The sequence below is a fragment of the Streptopelia decaocto genome, assembly GCF_964273445.1.
Source record: "Streptopelia decaocto genome assembly, chromosome: 13".
In the NCBI taxonomy this organism is placed as follows: domain Eukaryota; kingdom Metazoa; phylum Chordata; class Aves; order Columbiformes; family Columbidae; genus Streptopelia; species Streptopelia decaocto.
Window position 1 is genome coordinate 130,202 of NC_138668.1, and position 26,688 is coordinate 156,889.

The window sequence follows — 26,688 nt, forward strand, 5'->3', positions numbered from 1 at the left end:
AAGGCACCGTGGCCTACTCCGCCCTCAGCGTTCGCGCTGCGCTGGAGCTGGAGCGAGCGCTTCACAGCTCCCCGCCTGGCGGGAAACCAGGCGGCCGGGGCCGCTCCCCTCGGGGAGCGCAGGACAACGGGAGCCCCGTGTGTGCGGCCCCCGCCCGGGCGGCCGGACCCGCCCCAGGGCGAACGGCTCCGCCACCCCGCCGCGAGGCGGCGCGGGGCGGAGGGGCGGGGCCGCTCCCTCCCGTTTCCCAGGGTGCACCGGGCGCGGCGGCTGTCTGGCCACGTCCCCGGGCCACGTCGCTCGGTGCCCGCTGAGCTTACGCCATCTTCGCTCCCCGGCTCCGGGCTGCGCTGCCGCCTCTGCCGCCGCCATGAACATCTTCCGCCTCACCGGGGACTTGTCCCACCTGGCGGCCATCATCATCCTGCTGCTCAAGATCTGGAAGAGCCGCTCCTGCGCGGGTGCGTGCGGAAGGCCGCGGGGCGGGCGAGGGGAGGGCGGCGGGACCGGCCGGGCAGCTCCGGCCGCGCTGCCTGAGGGCAGCCTCGGTGGAGGTTGGGCGCGATCGTCACCTTCTCACCGCGGTGGGGGGGGTGCGATCGCTTCCGCCGCCCTTTCGGGACCGCTGCCTGAGGAGAGCCCAGCCGAGACGGTGGGGGGTGGGCGGGGGGGTCCACCGTGCCCCACTTGCCCGGGAGGCGGCCGTGGAAACGCGGGGAGAAGCGCGGCAGGGGGATTATCCCCCCTTCAGGCGCCCCGGGAAGGCCCCAGGACGGGCGGGTAGAACTCGCTCCGGGCGGGTGAGAAGGGACGATCGCTTCGTTCAGCGTGGGGGCGGGGGGTCTCAACCCCCGTCTTGAGCTCCCTCCTTGCTGACTCGGCCCCTTCCAAAACCAGGGTGCAGGGAAGCGGGTGGCAGACGGGGGGGAGCCAGGGGGAGCCGCATCCCCCGTCCTCGCCGGGGTGGGGATGCACTGGTGGGAGCTGCGATTCCGTTAAAGGTTTAGCGGTTGCCGTTATTCGTACTTTAATCCCCCAGCACTACTTGGGCTGTCCCCGGAGGGTCGCTCCTTCCTTATGTAACTGCCCGGCGGCGGGTGAATGAATGGGAAGGCAGATTGGGAGGAGGGGAGGGAGGGAGGAATGCGGCCCCCGCGGGGCGGGCAGCCGACCCCCCTCCCCGCGCCCGGCCGGGAAAGGAGACGGATTTTATTTTCTCACCTTTCCTGACAGGGCACAGCCTGCCGTCTGCGCGGTTACTTGGCAGCTTTAAGCGCCGCTCGGGTGCGCGAAAGCGGGTGTTGGTGCAGCGCTGGGAGTAGCTGACTTGCAGTTTGCAGATCCTGAAGTTTCCCTCGCTCTCTGCCTTTCTCTCTGCTCACCGGTTTGCATTCGCGGCAGGCTGACGCGCCCTCTTTTCCCCCTTTGTTTCCCCCCCTCCCTGCGGTAAGAATTGAACTGTGAATTCGTATCGTTTTTAAGGCTTCTGGGGTGTTTTCGTGTTGGCGTGCCCAGCTGCGGTGGGAAGCTGCAGGAGACGTTCCAGGCTGGAGCGCAGCGCCCGGCGGTGCGGCCGCGGCTGCTCTGACGTGGCAGCGGCCGAGGTGTGGCGGGGGGGCGGCCGCGCTGCGGGCCCCGCCGGGGGGAGCGGGAACCCCCGCTGCTCCGCCGGCCCGGGGGGAGCGCTCGCTCTTCCTCCCGGGTTTGGTACGTGCTTGCCCTTAATTCCGGGTGATGGGGTTTGCTTTTTCACTTCTAGTGTATGGTGTGGTGGTTGGAGGGAATTGCAAGCAATTCTGTAGCGTAGCTGGTTTCTTTCAGAAAACTGGGATTTGTTACGATTCAAAATGGGCATTTTGGTGTGTATTACATGGATTGCGCCACCGACTCTGGAAATACCGGGTTTGCTGTGGACTGGGGTTTGACTGTGAGCTTGACTTGGCTTTCTCTCCAGTGAGCTTCTCCTTACTTAATAAGAGTGATTATTTTTGAAAACAGTTTGCAATGTGTTGACGTGAAATATCATTCAGATACCGAGCAAACACTGTTGAACAGATGTGTCTGTAAAGTCTTCAGTTGAGAGCATGAATTAGTTTAAGCTGCAACCTGAAGGAGCTAAGAATGGGGAAGTGAAAGAGATTTACGCTACAGGTGAGAGGAAGTACGGGTTCTGTGTGTTTTCATGTCAAGTGACTTTTTGCTAATCACTTGGTAGTGCAAAAGAAAAAAATCGTAGTAAATGAATAGCTTTGGTTTTAAACACACACAAAGTAAAAACTGTTCTTAACTTCACAAAAGAGTTGGAGCAAATGACTTCACAGTCCAAATGTGGCGGCAGCGCAGAGCTATTGTTTCTGAGGGCATGGAGTGCAAGAGCTCCTTCCTACTGAACTTTCCTGGCTGAGGCTCTAGTAGATCAGGAGATCTGTCTGGATCTGGCGGGAGAGGCCTGGCTTGCTTCAGCTCTTCTGTAGAATTCTGTCCTCTGCATTGCCCGAGAAATGCAGTCAACATTACAAACAACAGAGTTGATGATCTGACAACTAAACATTTCTTGCTGTCTGAAGAAGAAAAACAATAAATTCTAGTGCAAGGCTAAAATTCAAATGGGTTTTAGCCAAGAGATTCTTAAGTGACCTTTGGACGTGAGGTTATTTGCACACTTATAGTACAAGATAATGTAGTCTCATCTTTCTGCTTAAAAAGTGAACTGGTATTGTTTTCCTTAAGTCAGTTGTGATTGAGGATCTGTTACTGGGGGTTTATTCATAAGAAAGTAGACTCATACCAATCATTCTCTTTGATACCACTTTCTCCAACAGAGAAGAGTAGATGTGCCTGTACTACGTAAGGCCCTCAGCTCTTCCCTTTACCAAATTAGTTAGCATCCCTGAACACAAACATACATGGGCTTTTTCAGTAGAAAACATCTGCTTCATTCATTTTCCTGAGCATCAGAATGAAATGGGGTTGCATTTGTCTGGGATTTTTAGTGTCTTCCAGTTCTCCCCAAGTCTTTACAAGTAAATCCAGATTCATGTTCCTTCTATGAGATTAGTGTCTGAGGCCCACCAAGTTTGTCTAGAATGAGGAGAGCACCTCCAAGGAGCATGGGATTTTATTTTTGGGGCTCCATCCTTGTAGTGGTTCCTACTAATAAAGACTTTGTATATTTGCATAAAATATGTTTCGATAAACCCTAGTTACCAGCTATTGTTGAACAGTTGTTAAATGTCTGTTAGAGGGATTTATGTGATTCCTTTACATTGCATGCTTCTTAGAGCAGTTTATAATTAAATAAACTTGTACTTCATGGTTATTGGTGACTAAGGAAACGTGGGCAAACCGGCTGCTGCTTTAACCGTGCACTTTTGAAGCAGTAGAAGCCTAGAGAATAAATAAAGGCTTCTAACTGATTGCTAAACTGTAGGCTGCGATCCATGAAGAGCTGGCAAACCGCATGGTGCTGACTCCTCTCCTCTGGCTGCATCTGTGTGTGTCTGAGGCCTTTGTTCCAAGAGGAGCGCAGAGGCCTGTAAAAGCAGCTGGAGACGAGAGGGAGACAGCCTGCGTACCTCTGCCGCAACCTGCTGTTTTCTGAAGACACATCCGTCCCCATTTTCTTTCCTAAGAAATGATTCCTCTGAGGAAAATAAGTGAGGCTAGGATAAGCTACATTGCCAAGCAGTCTGTGTTTTCCATGTTTGACAAACTTAATTTTTTTTTTTTTCCTAATTTAGTCAATGTGTTAAAAAGAGAACAAGGGAAAAGCAAATCAAGTCATGATTTCAGAGCTGGCAGGGAAACAGTTTTTTGCATGACTGCTTGTTTGAGTGTTTAGATTTAGAATTTGGAAAAATGTTTGCTACTCCAAATAACAGCTCAAAAATAATTACTAGGAGCTGTGGAGAATGTAGCAGGTAACTCCGTTATTGACTTCCTGTCATAATTAGGAAATTCATGAGACTTTTGAAGAGTCTGTGCTTTCAAATGTTGTCATGTTCAGACTGTATTTTCTAATCCGTTCCAAGTCAAATTAGATTGCGCTGCGAATTGCTGCCTGAAAATTGATTTGCCTTTCTCCGTGTCATTTGTCAAGTGTTAAAGGTGACCTGCAGTTGCTGTCAGATTATGTGCTGAGTACTCTAAAAAGTCTTGTAGATAGTAAATATGTAATACTTATGCTAGGTAATGTGGCTGTCTCATAATTTTGTTTATGTATCTGCAATGATGTTCATTGGATCGTGCTAGGTTGAAGACTTTAGATAGGACTTTGCTGTTGCCAATTTGTCTGTATTTTCTCAAAAAATGCTGCTTTAGGTAGGTTTGGAATTTCTCTGTCTTTGAAGGAACATTTTGCCTTTCTCAGTTGACCAATTTCTGTTTAGAGGTAGGTTGGGTTTTTCTAAATTGAAAGTACGGGGTTCTTAATGATAGTATTTTGTTAGCAGAACCAAAGAAGCTGTGGTTCTGTGGCTTATGTGGACTTCATACTGAACAAAGTTACTTTTTAATTAAATACATCAAAAAGTCTGTGGCTTTCCTTAGATAAACTTTCATTTGTAGATTTTATGGTTGTGATATGCAGTTCATCGTTAGCAAGTTGTGTACACACTGCGCAGCCAGGCTGACTGAGGGCCAGTTGATGAGTGCAAACCAGCTGAGCTTTTGAATCCAAGTTTCATGCTATTGCTTTTAGCCAAGCTAGAGTGCAGAAATTGAAGGGAGTTCCACGTGTGAGGGTGGAACAGAATGGAGAGGCTTGACTCTTTGACCTTTGAAATAAAAATATGTTTATTTGGCTGAAGAAGGAAGTCATGTTTGTGGAAGTAGAAGGGAGAGGGGCGACAAGAAAGAACAGCAGTGTAGTCTCGGTGTATTGCAGTGACCAACTGTGAGGCAGGGTCAGTGCTGTGGCAGGTATATTGATATATTTCCTAAACTTCTAGAGTGCATAAAATTCATACAGCAGAATGTTTACCCGTTTCCTCCTGCTGTTTTTACTAGTGGTGTGGATCTTACTTTCTCCCAGTTAGCCTGTCTCTCCTTAGGTATTTGATTTAAACTTTGAACCTTGCCTAGTCTAGCCTACTTAACTTGAAAATGAGTTTAAACTTGGCTTTAGGATATGTTTCAGGAACATTTTACTATTCTAAAGGTTCAAAATTCAGTGTAAATACTGAAAGTCTTAATAAGAATTACAGCTTTTGGGTTGGAGGGGAGGTGAGGCTGGCGATGGCTTAGAGGAATTTGTCAAGTATGTTACATGTATTTATGTGACAATACATCCAGATCCAACTTTATAGCTGTTATCAATAAATAATGTATCTTATATGCTTTTTTTTTGCTGTTCACAGTAATTTACTAAAATAAAATAGCATGCTAAATAATTTAACATAACTAGATGCTGTACTGTAATCTGGTGGATTTCTTTGTCCTGTAGGTTTTGCCCTTAGGCCAGCGTTGCTGTAATGTCAGCGCGCACAGCTGGGGTGCAACTGGAGTGCTGCTTCAGCTGCCTTTGCTACCTAGTTCTAGTTCAAGAACTATACAGCCTGTGGGTTTGGGGGCATTGCTTCTCTGTACTGCAGTTGCTCATGGGCAGTCAGGTTCTCCTAGTAGTACATTAGGCTCACCTTGTAGACATTTCACATGTGAAAGTTGCAAACAAAAACCCTTTGTAGTTGTTACTGTTTCAGCCATTCCTGTACTTTATGTATAAATGTGAAGTCCCTTCATCTGGGGCAATTTATTCAGTATTTCTTAAGCTGAGGTGAAAAACAAGTTCAATAACCGTAGCAGATAGCCTTTCTTCTAATTACTTTATGACACTGTTAAAAAAAACCTTTCTCAGAAATACTTCTGTGTAAAGGGACAAGGATTTTCAGCCATGCATCATAAACCTCTCCAAGAATATTTTTCCCTCTTGTTTTTTGAACAATATTTGCATGCTTAGCTGAACAGATTCAAGTATTTTCACCCTGGATGACTGAAAACAAGAATAATTGGAATAACAAGATAGAGGCGCAGACTAGGTTGTTTTGTACCCCTGCTGTGACACACCACTACATCAGTATTATGGAGCGATGCTTTGCCTCCGTTTTCAGAAGCTTTTAGTGGCTGATTGTGCAAAGCTTTTATGCTTCTAACTCTGCTCTAGTGGCTGAAGTTAAGTACAAACAAATGTTGGGCCTTTGGTCTAAAATCAAGTTACTTTGAAAATGCAGTGTCAATGTCTGTCATTTTAGCTCCCTTCTCTTTTCTTTAATTTTGTTAAAATACCTAGTAATATCTGGTTTTGACTGATAGTGTTTTTCTCCACCATGTGGTCATTAAAGTTTCTGAATCGAATTGCCTTATGTTTTAAAATCAGTTTATTCCTTTAAAATCCCATTATTGTTGCTAGCATAGTTTGTGATTATCACTGAATCTGTAGCATCTATTGCCTTTGTACCTTTCTAGTGATTCAGCATCTAAAGAATATACTGAGGCATGTGACAGCACTCTGAGAATTGAAAACTACTGCAGCCTTGCTGCATAGTGCCCAGTGATAATGCAGAATAGTGTAATCTACAAAATGTCACCTGTGAGCTATCTGCTGTGAGTAACCTCTAAATCTTGTGTAGGGCTTGCACATTTTCCAGTACAATGGTGTGTAGGTAACTTACATCCACACTACTGAGATACATGAATTCACAGTTCTGTTTGTAAAGCTTAGTCCTGGAAGCCTGGATTTTGTCCTGTTTTTGTAATCAAATGGCTTAGAAGTAAAGGATATATCCTTTCTTATCCTTGGCATCAGGTATTTTAAAGCACATTATCGCTTCTTGAATAATTAATTATTTCCTTTGTCACTTTAGGTATTTCTGGGAAAAGCCAGCTTCTGTTTGCACTGGTCTTCACTACCCGTTATCTGGACCTCTTCACTTCATTCATTTCATTGTATAACACATCTATGAAGGTAGAGTATACTGAAGAGTTAGAAAAGCTAGTAATGTTGCATGTGGAATGCATAATTTCATTAATAAAAGCCTCTTTGAATGGCCCACTGCACAGTTATTACAGAACAAGTTCTAGGCAAGCTTTGGATAAAGAATGTGGAAAATAGACTCAAAACTCTACATTTTTCTGCACTCTACATACAATTTTTAAAAACTGTTTGTGTGGGCACTGTGACATTTAGAATAAAAGCCTTTGTCCACTACAAGGTAAATTAGTATTCAAAATGCATTGCCAGAATTGTAGCTAGTGTCTGGTCAGAGGCTGATCAAAAGTTGACAGGAGTACACGTTCAAAAATGTAGCCTCCATTGTATTATAGCCTGTTTGCTTGCCCACTGAATGTTAGTGAGCTAAAATGTTTTACTTATTTCTTATATATTCTTGCAGTTCACTGTGCTGAGTACAAGAAAATAAAGCAGTCAACTGGGAGAGTGCAGTGTGTTTGTGGTACTTGTACAAATTAGTGGATTTGTAGCACCAGAGCAGACACCTTTTTAATCTAGTTCTTTTATTCTTGGATTTTCTCCATGCTTTTCAACTTCAGTTCAGAGGATATTATAACGTTACCAAGAGGAAAGACTAGATAGTCAATAATGTAAAACATACCAGAGAACTAGGGAAACGATGCTGTGAAATAGAATTTTGGATTTTAAACCCAGTCACACTGTTGTCTTCTAAAACGTGTGCTTAAGTTTTAATATTAACAGTCTAGGTGAAGAACTGTGGATCAGGTAAAATATTATTGAAATACAAGCCTTTTCTTGTTTAATTTCTGAGAATATTGAAAGCTACTGTTGGGTACGTTAAAGCAACAGCTAGGTTTTTTTTCGGTTTATTTATTGGTTGTGATTCAAGGTCATGACCATATCTTTGTTCTGCAGCCCTCCTACCCAGAAAAGGAATTAATATGAGAAATTACACTTGTGATACTCAACTTCATACTAAGCTGAGTCTTTTCCAGTAATGAAAGAGTGCTCCTCTGTTCAAATTAACTTGCAAAATGGAAGCCCCTGTTACAGTTTCAGAGGTTGCTGCTTTGAGAGACTGTTGGATGTAATTGGCTTGTCAGGCCTTTATTGTAGTGCCAAGATGAAGCTGCTTGACTGTCCTAGCACAACTTCTTGTTCTGTGTATATTTACGCAGAGCATAACTAGATGAACTTTCTGATCTGAGGAAAATACTGTACTTGGCAGCAAAAAAAGGAATTAATTTCTATAGAGTTAGAGTTTTCTTAAGTATTTTTAGAGAAAATTAAACTGCAGGTGCCAACTTGCTTTATTTGGCAGTGACCATCAGATATTTAGGAAAATTAGTTTCTTCTGTGTTCTGGGAATATATGAATACGTGAACTGGGTCTATCTGCATTTCCTTATGACCTGCAGACTACATTTTTTGTGATTTTTGCATTCTGCATCTTAGGGTTTCTTTTTTGTAGTATCTGTATCTGCGTGTTGGATGCATTTCTTTGGTGCACTCTGCAGTAATTTTTCTGTCATTCTTTTTTTTATTTGAGTAGCTTTAAAAATGAAAACTTTTGGAGTGTCCCAAAATGCAGTATAATTCTCATGAAGAAATCTTTAATATGGGTTGGGGTACATTCACACTTCAAGTGTCTTCTGTGACCACATAAATTACTATCAGTTTACATCTGCAGTGGGGATTCCCTGTATGTGATGTCCCATCCTGTGGTCATTTATGTCCATCAACCGCATGCTAGTGTAGCAGTCTTTGGATTCTGAGGCCTTAATGTGATATTTGTAGCATTTTTATATCTGTGAGCAGCACTTGTGTTAGTAGCATCTGCAAACAGTGGGTTTTAAAATCTGTTACTTTTCAGTTGTAAAGAACCTATATTTAACGTGATAAATGGTTTGGAATATTTAATCTTTGTGATGAATCTGAGGCAGAAGCTAAACTGCTTGTCTAGTCTACTGCACTCTGTCCTGATGGTGGCAGATTGACCTTTAGAAAGTTGTATTCTCTCTGATTTTTTTTTCTCATCTGTAAAATAAGGCTATTTGCCTATTCCACGGAAAAAACTATGAAGTCTGCTGTACCATAACAACTAAAAATGGTAACATTAGATGTTAGCTGAAATAGAAACCGAATTCTGGTTCAGTGCTTCTAGCAGCCTGTTAGTTTTGCAGGTTTTATGGCCTGTTGGTTGGTGGAGAGCAATGCCCACTTGCCACTCTTCAGCTTTTAGAGATGTTTAAAGCTCTAAATAAATCTGCTAATTTGTGATATGTTAAGTGAGCCACACAACTAGCAGGCTTTTTGAGTGTAAAAAGACCCCTTCCATGGTTATTGCATGTATGCAGTGTGCATTTTTAACTGAAATGTTTGGGGCCGGTGCTTCTCCTGCAGTAGCAGAAGGGCTGCTCCTGCTCCAGTCAGCTCCTTAGTTCTGTCTACTCAGGAAGGTGTCTTTAAAGACAATTTGGACAGTCCCTTCAACCTGAGGCAAGGTGCTGCTTTCAAAGCAACAAAACCAGTAGGGCCTGGAGCCCAGAGCTTTGAATTATTACTCTGCTGAGAAAAGTTAAATACTACCACATAGCCTGGAACTGCAAAAGCACATAAACAAGTAATACGCACAACCAAAAAAGACAGCACTTATTCCTCTTAGTGCCCTGGCTTATCTTTGTTGTGTTTGATCTAATCTTACAACCTCTTTGGGTTGTGGTTTGTTTGTTTTTTTTGTCTTTTCTTGCTCTTTAGCTCATCTACATTGCTTGCTCGTATGCAACTGTGTATCTGATCTACATGAAATTTAAGGCTACCTATGATGGAAACCATGATACGTTCAGAGTGGAGTTTCTGATAGTTCCTGTTGGCGGACTCTCGTTTCTTGTCAATCATGACTTCTCTCCTCTGGAGGTGAGTTTATTCTGGGCAGGAGGTTATGCTTTTTCTCTAGAACATTTAGAACATGAAGATGAGTGCTTTTAGGCTGCCTGAGGAATGTTTGGAAGATGCCTGTGTTTGGCAGGTTCGGCCTAATCCTGTTTCCTTAATTGCATCTTTGTGGTGTAGATTTTGTTGAAAATTTAAGGCACTTCAGGAGACTGGCATTATTGTCGATATTGATTATTTTATTAAGCAAAAGACTGTCCCTTTGCAGTACACTCTGATGGTTATATTAATTCAAAATTTTCCTTCCTTTTGTTATGTTTACTAAAGAAATGTCCAGAATGCTGTTTGTGAATAGTTGGTGCCACCTGGTGAGGAATTAAGATACTTCTCAAATTTTCTAGAATCACAAATGGTTTAGAGTATTAGGATTAATTACATTGTATTTGAAATGCAGCTATGTGTTTGCCTATCAGAAAAAATTGTATTTAAAATGTAATTATAGAGAGTTCAAACAGCACCAGCTCTGTAACCTGTATTTCATGGTACTGTGAATCCTGAACTGATGGATGCACGAGTTTCCTCACGAGTAAACCTGTACCTGCCCGCTCACTAGGCAGCTGGTTTGGAGAGTCTGGTGTTTGTCAAAAGAGTTGTTACCTTGTATCATCTCGTGGTTGATTATGAAGCTTTCACATAGTTTTTCCTGTACCAAGGATAGTTTGCCAAAATACTGTACTTATTCATAACATTGTTAGCGAAAAGTCAAGCCAAGTCAAATATCTTCTGGCTTTTTGTTATCAGTAAGACAGTTGAATATACCTGTGTTGTTTTTTTTTTTTTTTTCCTTTCAGATACTGTGGACCTTCTCCATCTATCTCGAATCAGTTGCTATTCTCCCTCAGCTTTTTATGATCAGCAAAACTGGGGAAGCAGAGACCATCACTACTCACTACCTTTTCTTCTTGGGTCTGTACCGTGCCTTGTACTTAGTCAACTGGATTTGGCGCTACTATTTTGAGGGATTTTTTGACCTCATAGCTGTTGTTGCTGGCGTGGTCCAGACCGTTCTTTACTGTGACTTCTTCTATTTGTATGTTACAAAAGGTAAGTAGTGCATTAACTTCCAGCTTCAGTTTGTGGAATGTAGCAATTAGCATGTTCATAGGGATCTGCTGTCTCAACACTATTAGCTTGTTAATTCGATGTGCAAATTATCGCTGAAATCTCCTTGGTAGATTTATTAAGTACACTTTTGCTAGTGTGGGGCATTTCTGAGGATTGCTTTGGGTGTGGATAGAATATAAATACATAAATGGTCAAATGACTTGACAAATTTAAAAGTAGTACGGCTACATACATGTTGCTATTGTCTTCCATCAATAAGCCTGAGCCTCATGCTTCTGACAACATGACGCTGCTTTGTGCGGATTTCACGCTTTTACAGACACCTTCCTTGGTGTTTTAAACACCTTAAAGGTCCAAAGGATTTTGGGTGTTTATGCTAAGTGTAGAAGCAGTCATTTCTACTGGGTGCATTAGTAATTCTGCCTTTAGACACATTCCAGCTTCCATCATGTAACTAGGAAGCTGTATGGGGCTGTGTTATTTTATTCATAACTCTCTAAGAAAGCACAGCCACAGGCTGGTGTGCCCTGGGGATGAAAAGTGAGAATTTCAAAGTGCCACAAGAGGGCAAGGTTAGAACAGTTGTTAATTTATCATCATTTTACCAGTATGTATTGAAGAGAGAGAGGCAGGCTTGTGAAGACTGACTGCAGTTCACCCATTTTGTAACAGAGTGACTCTTTGTGACAGGTTTTGGTCCCTTTGAAGCCTTAACAGTATGTGCTGCTCTGAGATCACATCTTTGTTTTGCTCACCATCTTCTTTCCTACTTTTCCTTACAGTACTCAAGGGAAAGAAGCTCAGTTTGCCAGCATAAGTGCCAAAAAAAACCATCACCAGCATCTGTCCTTTTGGATGCTTGGACAGAACAATCCTTATCACAAGCAAAGGTGAAGATGCTTGAGACAGAAAGTCAGAAACACAGCTCTTTATAGTGCAGGTAGTCATCAGCGGCTCTGTAAGAACGGAGGAAAAACAACCAGCAGATTTCTGTTTGATGCATCTTGCCTTTATCTTTTTTATTACTATGTATAAAGATTTTTTACATAAAGAAACTTATACTGTATTAAAAAATTCAGTGTATGGTTTCAATTGGAATAGTTCCAAAAGTGAGATTTTTGTGAGATTGTTATGAGGAACAAGTGCAAACTTTTTTTTTAATTTTCAAGAATTTCATTGAAATGACTGATTTTTTTTCTTTTTTTTTTTTTTTTTCAGTGCACAGATATGTGCATCCTTGATGGATGGTAGTCATCTGTTCTTTCCCTTTGATTCAATTTTCATTCCACTATATTTATTTTTTTCCAAAAGGTGAATATATGTCAACTCTAAATCTGAAACCACCACTGTTTGATGTGATGTGCTGGTGCCCAGTCCTTGTGCCATCTGCTGACATGGAGTTCCTTATTTAAAACATACGTTGGTTCCAGAAGGGGAACAGTCACATTTTGTAGTTGTTCCCTTTCTAAAACAGGCTGATGGCAAGAAGACAGCAGGAAATCTCTCGAGGCCGCAAGGATGGGCCCTCTCCTGCTTTGCCATGATGTTTGGGAAGGCGATCCCAGTGATGAAAGCACTTGGCAGCACAGGTTGTGAAGGGTAAGAGATGCAGGTGTGTTGCTTAGTGACAAACGTTTGTAAGTTCAGGTTTGGTTGTTCAGGAAAAGAAGGTTCAATATCTTGGGTGTACAGCCCTGTTGCAGCATTGTGGCTGCAGAAATGGGAGACACGTAAGTTGATTACAGTAATCTGTAGGCGATCATTTTAAACTATCTACATTTTTGTTTTAATGAATGCTTTATAAGCAACTTCCATGTTCAGCTTCAAGTGGTTTTTGATGTCACTTTTGGACAATTAATATTTTTTTTATAAATTTTTCAAAATCAGCAGCACCAGTTACCATTCTTTATCCTTTAAATGATTCCCTTTTTTTACTGAGCTGTTGCATGATTTATCCTGTGTTACCATCCTTAATAAACACTTTATGAAATGGTGAAAATGGGTTTTTATTTATTTATTCCTGAACTCAAGTTTTCTGTTAGCCTGAGACTGGATGAAAGTTGTAGTAAGGATGAGTTGCTTCATGTCATTGTTTGCTCAGTTGAAATATGAACTTTTAAGGCTCTGAGGGGCATTATCATTGAACGAAGCAACAGTGACTTAGTTCTTGTTTTGCCAGAGCACAATCTCAGCCTAGTGCAAATGAGGGTTTCATGCTTGTATGTGGTTTTGTCTTCAAAAAATTGTTTATTTTCTCTTAGTTTAGCATCATTATCCTTCTTGGTAGTGATGGTTATAATTCCAACCCCCAAATGTGAATAGTGTTTTTTATTTGCAGAATGTGTATGCCAGGATGCTGCAGTCTCTGATACCTTGGATATTATTACACTGAGCATTCCATTGCTTTACACAGTTGCTTGAAACCAAGGTCTGTCCGTGTCATGAAATACAAGAGTGACTCTAGTCCTAGCCACGGGGCTACATGCAATCTGTGCTGGTTAGCATGAGAGTGAACTCCTCAGGATGGGGGAAGGTTATTTGCTTCCCTGTTGTTAGTGTTGTGCTTTAGTTCAGTTGCCACGTGTCCCTCTGGGCGGTGCTGTCCCTGGGCAGAAGGAGCAGGGCCCTGCAGGAGAAGGCTGCGGGGCTCCTGGAACAAGTGCCAACAGCTGTGACACCTCCCAGCCCGAGGACACGTTGTCAGTGTTCGGACTGCATTTGCTGCAGCTGCTGAGCGTTTTCGCCGGTTTTCTGGTGCCGCCCGTGCCCCGTGGCGGTGGAAACGCCACCCAGTGGGTGCTGCGATGTGCAAGTCCTGGGCACAGGGTTCGTTCCGTGTCCCCTGGTCCCTCCCGTGGGCAATCGCTGCCCTTACGCCGCCTTTCTCGGGCTGTGCGGCTGCCCCGCTCGCTCCCGCCCGCCCCCCGGTGGCCCCGCCCCTCCCGGGGCTCTGCGCACGCGCTCGGGGCGGGGCGCGTTTCTAGCGGCCGCTGCGCACGCGCCCGGGGGAGAAGCCGCGCCTTGCCCCGCCGGCGCGCGGAGCGGCGGGAACTGCCAGCGCGCGTGCGCGGTTTAACCCGATCCGGGGCGCGGGGCGTACGTCCGCAGGGCAGGTTGGGGCGCCGCGTGGTGCGTCATGACGTCGCTTCCCCGTGACGTACCGCCTGCCCCCGCTGGGCGGTGTGGCCGGCGGGAGCGGGCGGGCCCGGGGACCGCGGGGCGGGGGCGGCCCGTAAGGGCGGGGCCGGCACAGGTGCTCGGGCGCCCGTGACGGAGCGGCGGCGCGGCCCGCAGGATGCCGGGGCTGGTGGCGTTCGGCAGGCGCTGGGCTATCGGCAGCGACGACTTCGTCCTCCCGGGGGCCTTTGAGCTCTTCGTGAGGCTCGTGTGGTGAGGCGGTGCGCGCGGCCGTTAACCTTGCGCGGGCGGGGGGGGGGGGCGCTCGGCGCCGCGCGTGAGAGGGGCATCCGCGGTGTGCCGGGTGTGCCGGGCGGATCCGCGGTGTGCCGGCCGGACCCGCGGTGTGCCGGCCGGATCCGCGGTGTGCTGGGTGTGCCGGCGGGATCCGCGGTGTGCCGGGTGTGCCGGCCGGACCCGCGGTGTGCCGGCCGGATCCGCGGTGTGCCGGCCGGATCCGCGGTGTGCCGGCCGGATCCGCGGTGTGCCGGCCGGACCCGCGGTGTGCCGGCCGGATCCGCGGTGTGCTGGGTGTGCCGGCGGGATCCGCGGTGTGCCGGGCGGACCCGCGGTGTGCCGGGCGGACCCGCGGTGTGCCGGGTGTGCCGGCCGGATCCGCGGTGTGCCGGCCGGATCCGCGGTGTGCCGGCCGGATCCGCGGTGTGCCGGCCGGACCCGCGGTGTGCCGGCCGGATCCGCGGTGTGCCGGCCGGACCCGCGGTGTGCCGGCCGGATCCGCGGTGTGCCGGCCGGACCCGCGGTGTGCCGGCCGGACCCGCGGTGTGCCGGCCGGATCCGCGGTGTGCTGGGTGTGCCGGCGGGATCCGCGGTGTGCCGGCCGGACCCGCGGTGTGCCGGGTGTGCCGGCCGGATCCGCGGTGTGCCGGCCGGATCCGCGGTGTGCCGGCCGGACCCGCGGTGTGCCGGCCGGATCCGCGGTGTGCCGGCCGGACCCGCGGTGTGCCGGGCGGATCCGCGGTGTGCTGGGTGTGCCGGCGGGATCCGCGGTGTGCCAGCCGGACCCGCGGTGTGCCGGGCTGTCCCGGCCCGGTTGGTGACAGCCCCTTGTGCAATGGCATCGCGCAACAGCATCTCTGCGGTGTTGTGTGCGCGCGGGACGGAACCACCATCGCTTCCGTGTGTTTAATCGCTGCCTGGTGCTAACTAACGTGGTTTCGTTATTCAAGAGTTGTTATGGTGATTCCTGTGTTTAGATCAGCGCAGATTCTTCGGGGTCTGTGGAGATGAGTAGCACCGTAAAGAGGAGAGTCTGTTGCTCCGTCTGCCAGTGGCTTTGTTGTAGTTACTGCCCAGTACCCCGTAGTCATTTCATTCTGACAAATGCCTTTTATAACAACTCTCCCTCTATTAATCTCTGTGCAATGCTTTAATTAAGATGGAAGTTATTTATCAGTTGATCACTTTGCAGGATGCACCTTTCCCTTCCAACTATAACTTTTATCGTACTTTCCTGTAGGTGGGTTGGCATTCTTGCTGTTTACGCCGTTCATAAGGGGCAGTTTAACTGTCCTGGGGGAGGATTACTGCACAGCTACTTGCTCGTCCTCCTCATTCTCCTGGCTTCTATAATATGTGTGTTATCTGCTCTTGTATACATCAGTATGCAAGGTAAATAATAATTATTATATTTATATTTATCTGGTAGAATTGTAATATATTTTTTTAACCTGGAGTTAGCATTAGTAGAATAGATTCTAAGAATCATGGCTATGAACTCATTGTAGTTTTTCTTTTCTCAGCTTCAGTGATAGCTTTCCATTAGTATGAAAACAATTTATAAGTTCAATTAAGTTTCTTACTTTCTGTAAAGCTCACAGAGTTCACATATCTGGGTAGCATTTTATGTACTTAAGATGCATTAATAAACAATTATTGTATTAAATTCTCTCTGTAATTTCAGGAACAATTTCTAATCCAGGCCCAAGAAAATCACTTCCCAAGCTACTTTACATTCGCCTAGTTCTCTGTTTGCCTGAATTCTTCTGGGCTGTTGTAGGAGCTGTATGGGTGTCAGACAGCAGTGTGCACTGTGAGAAGACTGTGATAAATGTTATAATTGGGACAGTTATTGCAAGGTAAAGGTACTTCCCCCCAAATCTAAGCTTGATCGTGTACATGAAATGGAAAAATACCACTTACATGTTTGTTGGATGTGTTTATTGAAGGCTTTTCCAACAGTTGGAGACTTTGATATTCCTTGTAAATTATTGTGGTTTCTCTGTCAAGTGCTTTCATTTTGAAAGGAAGAGAATTTTTGAATCTAGACAGCTAGAATGAGTTGGTATCCTTTCCTAAACAAGCCTGAGTAACTTGTCTTGAGAGAGCACATGTGCTAGAGTGAAAGACAGGAGGTGAAGATCAGAAAGGGTAAGAGGGATAGATGGGAATGTAGAAAAATGGATACATGTGAAGAAGGTAGTAACTCAGTCACTTAACTGGCAGTGAAAAATGGAGCCTTCACACATCTGGGTTGCTGTTTGCAAAGCACAGGGCTGTGATTTTGAGTTTGGTGCCCTGTGTGAAATGAACTGACAGCCTTGTTCTCGTGCCTAGTGGATTGAAAACCTGATAGCAAAACATTGCACCCTTAAGGTGATAACAGATGGTGTTTATACAGCATTTCATAACTGACTTTGTTTTCTGTCTGTCAAGATCTAGAGTTGTATTTTCTTGCATACTTGTCACAAGTATCTGGTTTCACCTTTTTTTTTTTTAATCCCACTTGCTTCTGTTTTGCAGCTGGGTTATCATCATCTTTACTGTCATTGGAGTTGTAATCGTCTTTGATCCGCTTGGGGGGAAGAAGACGTTTTACCTCACCGATAGCCTAAATCGGAACCTGGAAAGCAGTCAGTCAGGGCAATTGCTGTATAACGTGAAGAACACCGCCACCAGAGTCTGGGAAAAAAGAATCAGGTTACTGTGTTGTTGTATTGTGCAAGACGATGACCACCGAGTGGCTTTTACAAGTATCGCAGAGCTTTTCCGCACCTACTTTTCAGTAAGATGGAAAGCTTTTCTTTGTTCTGTTCTGACTAACTCTGAATTTGCAGACATTGCAACACACATATACCTTTGTTCAGCCAGAGGTTCATGCTACCCTATGCCTTGAAGTCAGGTTTTGAATATACCACTTTCAAGCTTAAGAGCGATTCTCATATAAAGTACACAACGCTGATTTTTCTCCTCCTTTTAACAAAGGTTTCTCTCCTTTCACAAGCGTGGAGGGAGGGCTATGAGAAAACAGTATTCTCCATAGGCGAGTGGTCAGGAGAACAAGGGTGAGGTTTTTTTCCTCAGTATGTGAAGATCCAGGGGTTTTTTTCTGCTCACAATGAGTAAGGAGCCATACCCACAGCGAGGAATCAGACAACTTTCTGGCTGTTAAAATAATGAGATGCACAGTATGTTAAGGCAACTTTCTCATTCTGAGCCACTTGGAGCACGTACGAGACTAGAGTGTGCACATGCAGGAGGTTGCTTTTTGGAAAAGAGTCTGCATACTGTTGATTGAGCTCAAATTCATGTCACCTACTGCTCGGGCAGTTGGAGTTCCATGTTGACTTCGAAATCTGTCCATGATTTCAAGATGAGTAGTTCTTGTTTATTAAGCAGCACTTGGGCATGCTGATGTGTAGCTACAGCCTCCTCAGTGGTTTATAGGGTGAAGGATGGAGGGATGACTGCCCCAGGTAGTTGAATAAAAACCCTTCAGCCTTCTCCCATGTAAAGTCCTTCTGAGTTGCTCTCAGTATAGAGGACTTTGCACATAGAGCTTATCACATAGTGGTGTCAAACAGTGATCAATAATGTCTGGACCATTGTTTGGTATATGGTCAAGCTAGTCTTCCATCAGGTATTCTGTTAAGTTATGAAGTTTATGTGTTTAGAATTGTCATTGGTCTTATTGAAGAAAACATTCAATATGTGCAGAGGGGTGGGAGGTTCGATGCTGTTGTGACCTCTGTTTCCAATGTGCATTGTCTCTGAGTGAAATGTATTTTTAGGACTGAAAAATAAAATTTCTTGTGCATTTCCTAGCGAGATAGTCTTGCTATGCTGAGATGCAGCATGGTTTTAAGCACTCTTTCATTTCTTTGTATAGGACACTGATCTGGTGCCAAGTGACATAGCAGCTGGTTTGATTCTGCTCCATCAAGAGCAAGATAAAATGGAAAATTGTCCAAAAGAGCCTGAAGAAGTCCTGTGTCATTCTCTATCATCTCTTGTGGTAAGATAGTGTTGTTGCAGTCTCTGGTGCAGTTACTTTAGGAGAGGGTGCCAGATCAAACTGAAATGCAGTTCTTCACACAATGGTGTTTTAGTTTTGGTTGGTTGGTTGGTTTGTTTGTTTGTTTTTTAACAAGAACTAAGCACTACTATAAAAATTTACAACAATTTAAATTCTTAATACATGCAGTGGAAATATTTTGATGAGTTTGCAGTCAAGACATTTCTCTACTTTTGCAAGTAGGACATATAAGAACGGGGGATTAAGTACAAAAAGGAACCATTTAGGACATTTGATCATTGTTGAAGAGCTGCGATAGAAAGGGAACAGAGAGAAAATTAATATTTAGTACTATTTGCATAGAGCTGAAATGCTAGTCTTTTAGTATTGTGGTCTGTTTAAATTATGTCTACTGCAAATATCCAGACAAGAGAACAAGCAAAACCAGGTTACAGTTTACTAATTGATTTTTGCTAGTCTTCTGTGGTAAAATGCCTTTGTAAATTCTTTTGTTCTCTATTTCATGGAAGTATATAATTCTACTTCAAGCAATTTCTATCAAATTCCTTTTGAATGAAGCCAATATGATGGCATCATGCCCTAAAAGTCCTTGCCAGAGAGATCTGCTACAGACTTTTTAGCCATTCCTTTGACATAACCTTAAGTAACATATTGAGTGAATGTTGTTTTCAGTATTGAGCTTCTCAGTGTATAAGTATTGAAATAAACTAATTTAATGAGAGCTTTTCAAGATTCTTGAGCTGTGTAGCTATGTAAATAAACAGTCTTTCCTGGAGTATGAGCAACTAGTTTTAGTTCCTCTTTCCTATTTGATAGTGCATATTTAATCATGCCTTGATTTTCACTGGTCTGTGCTCAGGTTTTATTCTGGGGCTGCCTAACACACCTTTCTTTCTCTCTCTCCTTTGTTTCCTTTCCATGTGTCCTTTCAGACAGATGATTTGGATGTTGAGCTGGAGAATGCTGCTCACTATATGCTGTTTGCTGCAGCTGCTTATGGGTGGCCCTACTACATATACACCAGCCCCTTTACTGCACTCTGTAAGCTCAGTGGTGACTGGTAGGTTCGATCAAGAACTTAAAAACACATCACTTTCTTTTAACTAGCATTACCAGAAATAAAATAACTCAATAGCACTATTTTTATTGCATTAAATTTAATCACTCTTGGGTGTACATAAGCTTGACTGGTAGAGTTATCTTTCACAATTGCAAACATCAAAGTAGAAACAAAATTCTAACATCTTTCCACACTCGGAAACAAATTAGCTTTTGTTTAAGTAAAGTTTTTGACTGAGCTAAAAAAAAAATGGTTTAACAAAATGACAAAGGAAGAATGGGAATTAAACTAAACGTGTTTTAAAATGAGGCTTTTCTGTATATACATATATGCCTTTTGGGCATATACGTATATATAGAAATAAAAGCGTATCAGCAGTTTTCCCTGTCTTTAAGTTACCTGTCCCTGCATTCTCCATTTTACTCCCTTTACTCAAAAAAAAAAAAGTTTTACAGTCAGTATTGAAATATGCATAATGCTGTGTAGGATTATTGGATACTGCAGTGACCACTGACATTTGTGACTGTAACCATGATTTTCTTAATTAGTAACATGAAATTCTTTAACGTACTGAAATAGAAGTGACTTGGGCAGGGGAAAATATCACATAAGACAATGCAGAAAACATGAGATAAGCCTGCTGTACAGAATTTGTTTTGATTTTCCTTTTTGCTTGTTTGTATTCTCTGTCGGTGGCCTGTAGTCTTAAGAATTCTTTTCTTATTGCATTGTTTGCTCTGCTGATAGTCCTGTAGCAACCGTGTATTTGCCAGTCCTTGACCTGAAAATGTACGGCATGCTGCTCAAGCAAAACCAGGTTTGTGGGCAGAGGGAACACCTTGTACCAGACTACTGGTATTATTGAAAACAAGTTATTAAAAAAAAAAACAAAGAGCATTTGATTCCTGGCAGAAATCTTCTGCAAATGTAACCGAGTTTGATTCCTTGAAAGGAACATGAAAGTTTTTCTCTTCTGTGTTTGTTAGTTGCGGAAATAGACCAACAGATTCTGATATAACTGGCAGTGATCGTCATAACTTTCACTTTGGATCCATCCTAAAAATAACAGGACTGCAGTACAGAGACTTCATTCATATCAGTTTTCATAACAAGGTAAACAATCTAGACAGGCATTCAGCAAAACAACTTAGTGATTAATTCAGTGAAAGTGAGGGCTGAAGTTTCTACTTTGCCTTCAGCATTTATAACATGCAAAATGCAAAGCTAAATCAGGCCCTGAAACATTCAGTTCTGTTTTGTTTTCTAATCTAAAGGAACAGCCACAAAACCATTGTCATAAATCTGTCTCAGTATTGCAATAAAGGCACTTAGAGTAACTTGATAAGACAATAATTCAGTTCCTTTCCATAATGCAATAGAGTTCAATAAGAGAGCTTTTGGAAGGTGAGAACATATGCTTACTCTTAGAAAAGGCTGGTGTCTTTACTGATTACATTTCTCCCCTCCAGATCTATGAGATTCCATTTTTTGTTGCTTTGGATCACAGAAAAGAAGCTATTGTGGTTGCAGTGAGAGGAACTTTGTCTTTTGAGGTATCCTCCATCTGATATATCTAATTAGCTTTATAGAAATGAGTGAACTAGTTTTTAGAGGTAATTGTGTTACACTGGCACATGTGAAAACAACTCACAGGTCTGAGTCTGCCAGGCTTGAGCTGTAAATCCTCCAGTGCCTGGATGTTTAATACTCCCTATGCCAGTGCAAGAGAGTGTGGAGGATGGGCAGCGGTAATTCCTATTCGCTCTGAGTAGAGGTGCATTCCTAATGTTTGTGTTTGCAACTTGAAAAGAGTTGCTAAAATCAGAATTGTGACCACCGTGTATATTTCCTGGGGTGGTGGTTTATGGTGGGTTGTGGTTTGTTGCTGACAAACTTGGAAGTCAGCTTGATGATGTCCCTGTGACAATGTTGAGCGCAGAGCATGAGCCCTGAAGCCCTGCAGAGAGGTCTGACAGAAGCTGTCTTGTTCACAGGACATCCTCACTGATCTGTCAGCGGACTGTGAAGACTTGACACTGGAGGATGTTTTAGAGAACGGCTTTGTGCATAAGGTGTGTATGGTCTGTAGCTGTTCATAAATCCTCAGCAGTAAGAAAACGATAAGCACCTTGCAGCCTTTAGTTAAACAGGAACAGTATTCTCCTTGTGAGACGGATTGCATAAGTTATTTCAGTGACTTGGTTGTCACAGCAAATATTGCCTTCTGGAACTGCAAGGCAGAATTTGTAATCCTCTTGTCAGACTTCATATCCTTCTTAAAAATTCCAAATACGTTTTAACCATTATGTACAAGATTGCTTGTTTATAACTAGACTTCTGTCAGGAGCATGTTAAAAGAGAAGACCAGCTTTGCAAAATGAGGGTCATTCTGTGATGGTGTTGTATTTAAAGTATATATGTATCACACTTCACATTAGGTAACATCCTTCTCTTCTAACTTTCAATGGTGTCTTGTAGGGAATAACTCAAGCTGCAAATTACATCTATAGAAAGCTAATAAATGATGGAATTTTAAACCAGGCTTTCACGACTGCTCCAGTAAGTTGCCTTCCAAATAATTTTGTTTGCCAAAAGAATTACACAAAGCTTTTTTTCTGCGTCCGTCTGCGTTTCAAGCTTCTCTTTCTGTCCACAGGAATATAAACTTGTGATAGTTGGTCACAGTTTGGGTGGTGGAACAGCTTCCATCTTGGCAGTCATGCTCAGGAACTCTTTCCCAACATTAAGATGTTATGCTTTTTCTCCTCCAGGAGGGCTTCTAAGGTAAGAAACTTGTGTTATTTGGTTCTGTGTCTAAGATGTGGAAGTCTTCAAGGTAGTGTACAAAAATGTTAGATGATAACTCTGAGCTTGACTGTGCTAAGAGTTTGTTTATACATCCTCTACTAGAATTAGATTTGCTCCATTTTAGTTACAGTTGAGTTCTTGGGGGAATATTACAGAATGAAATATATCTAGTGAATTCTGTCAGGTAGTATAATTAGAATTTAAAATAAATGTTTTGGAAATAAAATGTTCACCTGCCTAGTGTAGCTTGGCCTGTTTGATGTCTACGTGTGCTGTTACAGTCAGCATTGAAGTGACCCTGTGACCTGTAGCAAGCAGGTCTGAAAGCCCACTGAAGAACTGATTGCAAACGCTGCTGCTGCCGCCACAGATTGTGTTTTTATTGAATGATAACAATCATCATAAAACTAAAATGTCCATATCTCTTTAGTGTATCTAAAGTGTATCATTTCTTTTTAAAGCAAATCTCTTGCGGATTACACTAAGCACTTCATTGTTTCAGTCATTGTTGGGAAGGACCTTGTTGCAAGGTGAGATGGACATATTTTTAAGGTGTTCTTTCAGGAATGCATTAGATTGCAGAGAATAGGAGGCTTTGCTTTACTTTGTTCTCTGTGTGTTTAAATAGGTTAAGCATGCCCAACATGGAGGATTTAAAGAGGAGAATAGTGAGAATTGTGGCAAACTGCAACAGACCCAAGGTAACCAAACGCAGTTCCTGGTTAAAAGTCAGTGGAATCGTTAGCTGCGTTAAGCCCCAGCTTCCATGAAGTGACAAGTGGTGTGTGGATTTTTGATTTTAATGTTGAGAGTTACAATTGTGTTTTGGAACAAAAGTGTTTAGTTTTAATCCAGCAGTATTTGTGTTAGTCTCTTTCTTGTTGGAAATTAAGATTCGTCAAGACCTGGACGATATCTGTGCACAACATCCAAGACCTGAAATTATCTGTTTGCTAGTTTTGCCGATAAAGGAAAATCTGGTGAAGATGGGAGTTTTCCGTAGTGCTACTAGTAGCTTGGGTTAGATAGCGGTGAGATAGATATTGCTGTGGGGAAAATTCAGCAAGATTTTATCAAACAAAAAGTTTTGGGATCATGTGCATAGAGTATTTTTTAATCTTTTAATTGTAGTTTCAGATGATGTGCATGCAAGCACGCAACTGAAATGAGTTACCTGAAGAGATTCCAAACCTCAATTCGACTGTTTTTCTGAATTTAGTACCAGATATTGCTGCGTGGCTGTTGGTATGAAGTATTTGGAGGGGATCCAGATGACTTCCCAACCGAGCTGGATGGTAGAAACCAAGATGCCCTCACGCAGCCACTTCTAGCTGAGGAGAGTTTAATGGTTCGTCGGTCACCTTCATACAGTGCCCTTGAGGATGAATCACATTTAAATTCACCACCTCAGTATCCTCATTTGTATCTTCCTGGGAAGATTATCCATATTGTAGAAGAATCCAGCTCTAAGAGGTAAGTAGAAAAATGTCTTGTTTTCCTAAAATCTACTTAAAGCTGCTTCTCACTTTCAAAGTCCACGTTTCCAGCTCCACGTCTCCAATACCGTCTTTGGTTTTTAGGCATTAGCCAGCTTTTCAGTTTTTATTTTGTGCAGAAGAAAAAAATGCAACTTATAGAAAAGGGAAGAAAAGGGCTCGAGAAGAAACACACTTTTCTCCTGGCTTTTCAGTAGATTAGTATTTTATTTAAGCTTCACATCTTTACTGTTTAACAGTTTTAATACTGGTTTTACAAGTTAGATAGCACCTGTGACCTGGCAGGTTTTCTTGATGGCTGCTCTTCTACTTTACTGAGTCCATTTCTTTTCCTTCATTTACTCCACAGCACAGCAGTAGTTAATCATGTTTTTGTCTTAACTGGACTAATACACAAGAACCCCCACCATGTACCTTCTGTAAAATAAAATCCAAAATACATCATATGTGCAGCATTAAATCTAGTGTCTAGTCTCCTACTGTGACTTACTCTCTGAATTTGTCACTAACCACGTGAATATGCAGCACTTACCCGGCTCCCCTTCGCCCGGGCTGTGCGCCGTGTTCTGTGAGCAGCACGAGTCGGTTGCTGCTCTCGCGGTGAAGGCGCAGTCGCGTCTGCCCGTCCTGCCGCCCGCGGTGCGCCCAGCTCAGCGCTGCCGCCCGTGCCGGCCGGTCCGGAGGGAGGACACCAGTCTCCAGCTTGTCTGTTCCAGGTGTGGCACTGAGCACCAGTTCTGACAGTCTGAGCAGTTGTACTTGTGGTGTGTTTTGTTTGTTTTATAGGTTGTGCTCTTCAGATATTAAATACACGGCAAGATGGTCAAATGAGACAGTCTTCAGCAGCATTTTAATAAGTCCCAAAATGGTAACAGACCACATGCCAGATGTTGTGCTCAAAGCTCTCAACAGTTTGTCTCAGGAACCTGGATCTTGTATTTCTTGTCAAACACGAGAAGAATGTAACACCAATTTGGTACAACCATAACTCCAAGAGGAGTTGCGGGTGGGTTGTTTTGGGTTTTTTTGTTGGTTTTGTTTGTTTTGTTGTTTTGTTTGTTTTTGTTTTTTTAATTGCAGGTTTCAAGTATTCAGGACTCATTCTGCCTTCATACTGAAGTGGATTTCAATACTTTTCTCATATTGTATAAAAGAAACAAGGGTACTTGTGCCCTTGCCTCTGCAGCAATCTTGAGTAACATTTTCCGGGTTAAAGCAGAGATTCTGCATTTATGCTGAAGGTTGAGATTTTAGAGAATGAAACAGCACAAGGTCCACCTGCGCCTGTGTACGCCGTCACGTGAGCGGCACGGCTTCAGCTGAATACCTGACACCGTGAGTGCACGAGGACAGGTTGGCCTACAAAGCAGAGCACAGCCCAGTCCAACCTTAAAAGAAATATTAAAAAGAAAAATCCCGGTCTGCTTCAAAGTCACTTCAGCGTCTCAGCGCTGCGACCGATCCTGGCAAAGCCAGGAGGTGACAGGAAAGGTGCCAGAAGCGCAGTGCTGCGGTGCGAGAGAGGCGGCTGCAGCTCCACGGCAGGCGAGCGGCTCTGCAGCAGGAGCGCGGGCAGGAGCGCGGGCAGGAGCGCGGGCAGGAGCGTGCAGGCAGGAGCGCGGGCAGGAGCGCGGGCAGGAGCGCACGGGCAGGAGCGCGCGGGCAGGAGCGCGGGCAGGAGCGCGGGCAGGAGCGTGCAGGCAGGAGTGCGCGGGCAGGAGCGCGGGCAGGAGCGCGGGCAGGAACGTGCAGGCAGGAGTGCGCGGGCAGGAGCGCGGGCAGGAGCGCGGGCAGGAACGTGCAGGCAGGAGCATGGGCAGGAGCGCGCGGGCAGGAGCGCGGGCAGGAGCGCGCGAGCAGGAGCGCGCGGGCAGGAGCGTGCGGGCAGGAGTGCGCGGGCGGGAGCGCGGGCAGGAGCGTGCGGGCAGGAGCGCGTGGGCGGGAGCGTGGGCGGGAGCGCGCGGGCGGGAGCGTGCGGGCAGGAGCGCGGGCAGGAGCGTGCGGGCAGGAGCGCACGGGCAGGAGCGTGCGGGCAGGAGCGTGCAGGCAGGCTGCCCACGGTTCTGAGCGATTGCACTATTTTTCTTACAGATTGTGGTAGTATCCTGGGGCAGGGAGTGTTGTGGTTAAATGCTGCTTAGATACACATGTGCAATATTCTTTAATCTACCAGTATTTTTTAATGTTGTTGATCAACAGGACTACTTTCAGTGAGTCTAAACTAAACTATTAACTACTTAATGAGGAGAAAATTAAAAAAGAGTTCGTGCTCTGGCATCATCTTCATCTCCAGCTCTGGCTACCAGGAGCACTAATCTAACTCTGCCAAAAATTTATCAGTTGTACTGATTTTTTTAAAAAGTGGATTCCTTTGTTTCTAGTGTGTATTTTAATTTTTTTTTCTTTAAGTCTCAGCAGCATTTCTTATTAAAAAAATGGAAATAAGTAATATGATGTGGTTGAAAGTAACTGTGTGGATGTTCTTCCTGTGATACTTACTATGGAGACAAAATAAAATGCACTGTAACAACCTGTCTGACTGTGTTCAGGTACACCGGGTGAAATACGAGCGACATGAGTCTCTGGGCTGTAGCTGTTGGAAGAGCTGACGCTGCGCAGCACGGGGCTCCTGCTCCCTGCAGGGACGCTCAGCTGGGACAGAGGGCACGGGGCACAACTCTCACCTCGCAGGGCTAAAATCTGAGGCAATAAGCAACAAACTGTACTGTGCCCGCACCATCATTTTACAGACTGATAAAGTAAGCAACATTTTTAGAGGCAACTACATAAGCGCTTTTGTTTGCGTACCATCGAGGGAAACTTTTTTTTGTTGTCAGCAGTGACAAAGCACTGCTGTCCGCAGCAGCTGGAGCTTGTAACAACTCCCCTGA

At 44.4% G+C, this 26,688-nt stretch overlaps 2 protein-coding genes across 9 annotated transcripts; both read left to right on the forward strand.

Annotated features, from left to right (window-relative positions):
- Nucleotides 1-241: 241 nt before the first annotated feature.
- On the forward strand, nt 242-12,982 carry KDELR2 (KDEL endoplasmic reticulum protein retention receptor 2). Its single transcript, XM_082064874.1, has 5 exons — nt 242-461; nt 6,861-6,961; nt 9,724-9,882; nt 10,710-10,962; nt 11,766-12,982. The coding sequence occupies exons 1-5, from the start codon at nt 371-373 to the stop codon at nt 11,798-11,800; spliced, it is 639 nt and encodes a 212-aa protein (XP_081921000.1). The 5' UTR covers nt 242-370; the 3' UTR covers nt 11,801-12,982.
- A 1,158-nt stretch (nt 12,983-14,140) lies between these two features.
- DAGLB (diacylglycerol lipase beta) lies at nt 14,141-26,331 on the forward strand. Of its 8 annotated transcripts, none has more exons than XR_014185278.1 (16): nt 14,141-14,373; nt 15,638-15,789; nt 16,082-16,256; nt 16,921-17,182; nt 18,287-18,412; nt 19,366-19,493; nt 20,480-20,606; nt 20,963-21,046; nt 21,488-21,565; nt 21,972-22,052; nt 22,150-22,277; nt 22,763-22,831; nt 22,930-23,002; nt 23,521-23,774; nt 24,584-25,601; nt 25,844-26,331. XR_014185278.1 is itself a non-coding variant. In XM_082064185.1 (15 exons), the coding sequence occupies exons 1-15, from the start codon at nt 14,279-14,281 to the stop codon at nt 24,783-24,785; spliced, it is 2,034 nt and encodes a 677-aa protein (XP_081920311.1). In that variant the 5' UTR covers nt 14,141-14,278; the 3' UTR covers nt 24,786-26,331. The 8 variants fall into 8 exon arrangements, 2 of the variants coding, with proteins under 2 accessions (XP_081920311.1, XP_081920312.1); XR_014185279.1 differs by having other exon boundaries at nt 24,584-25,549; XR_014185280.1 differs by having other exon boundaries at nt 24,584-25,503; nt 25,606-26,331.
- Nucleotides 26,332-26,688: the final 357 nt, after the last annotated feature.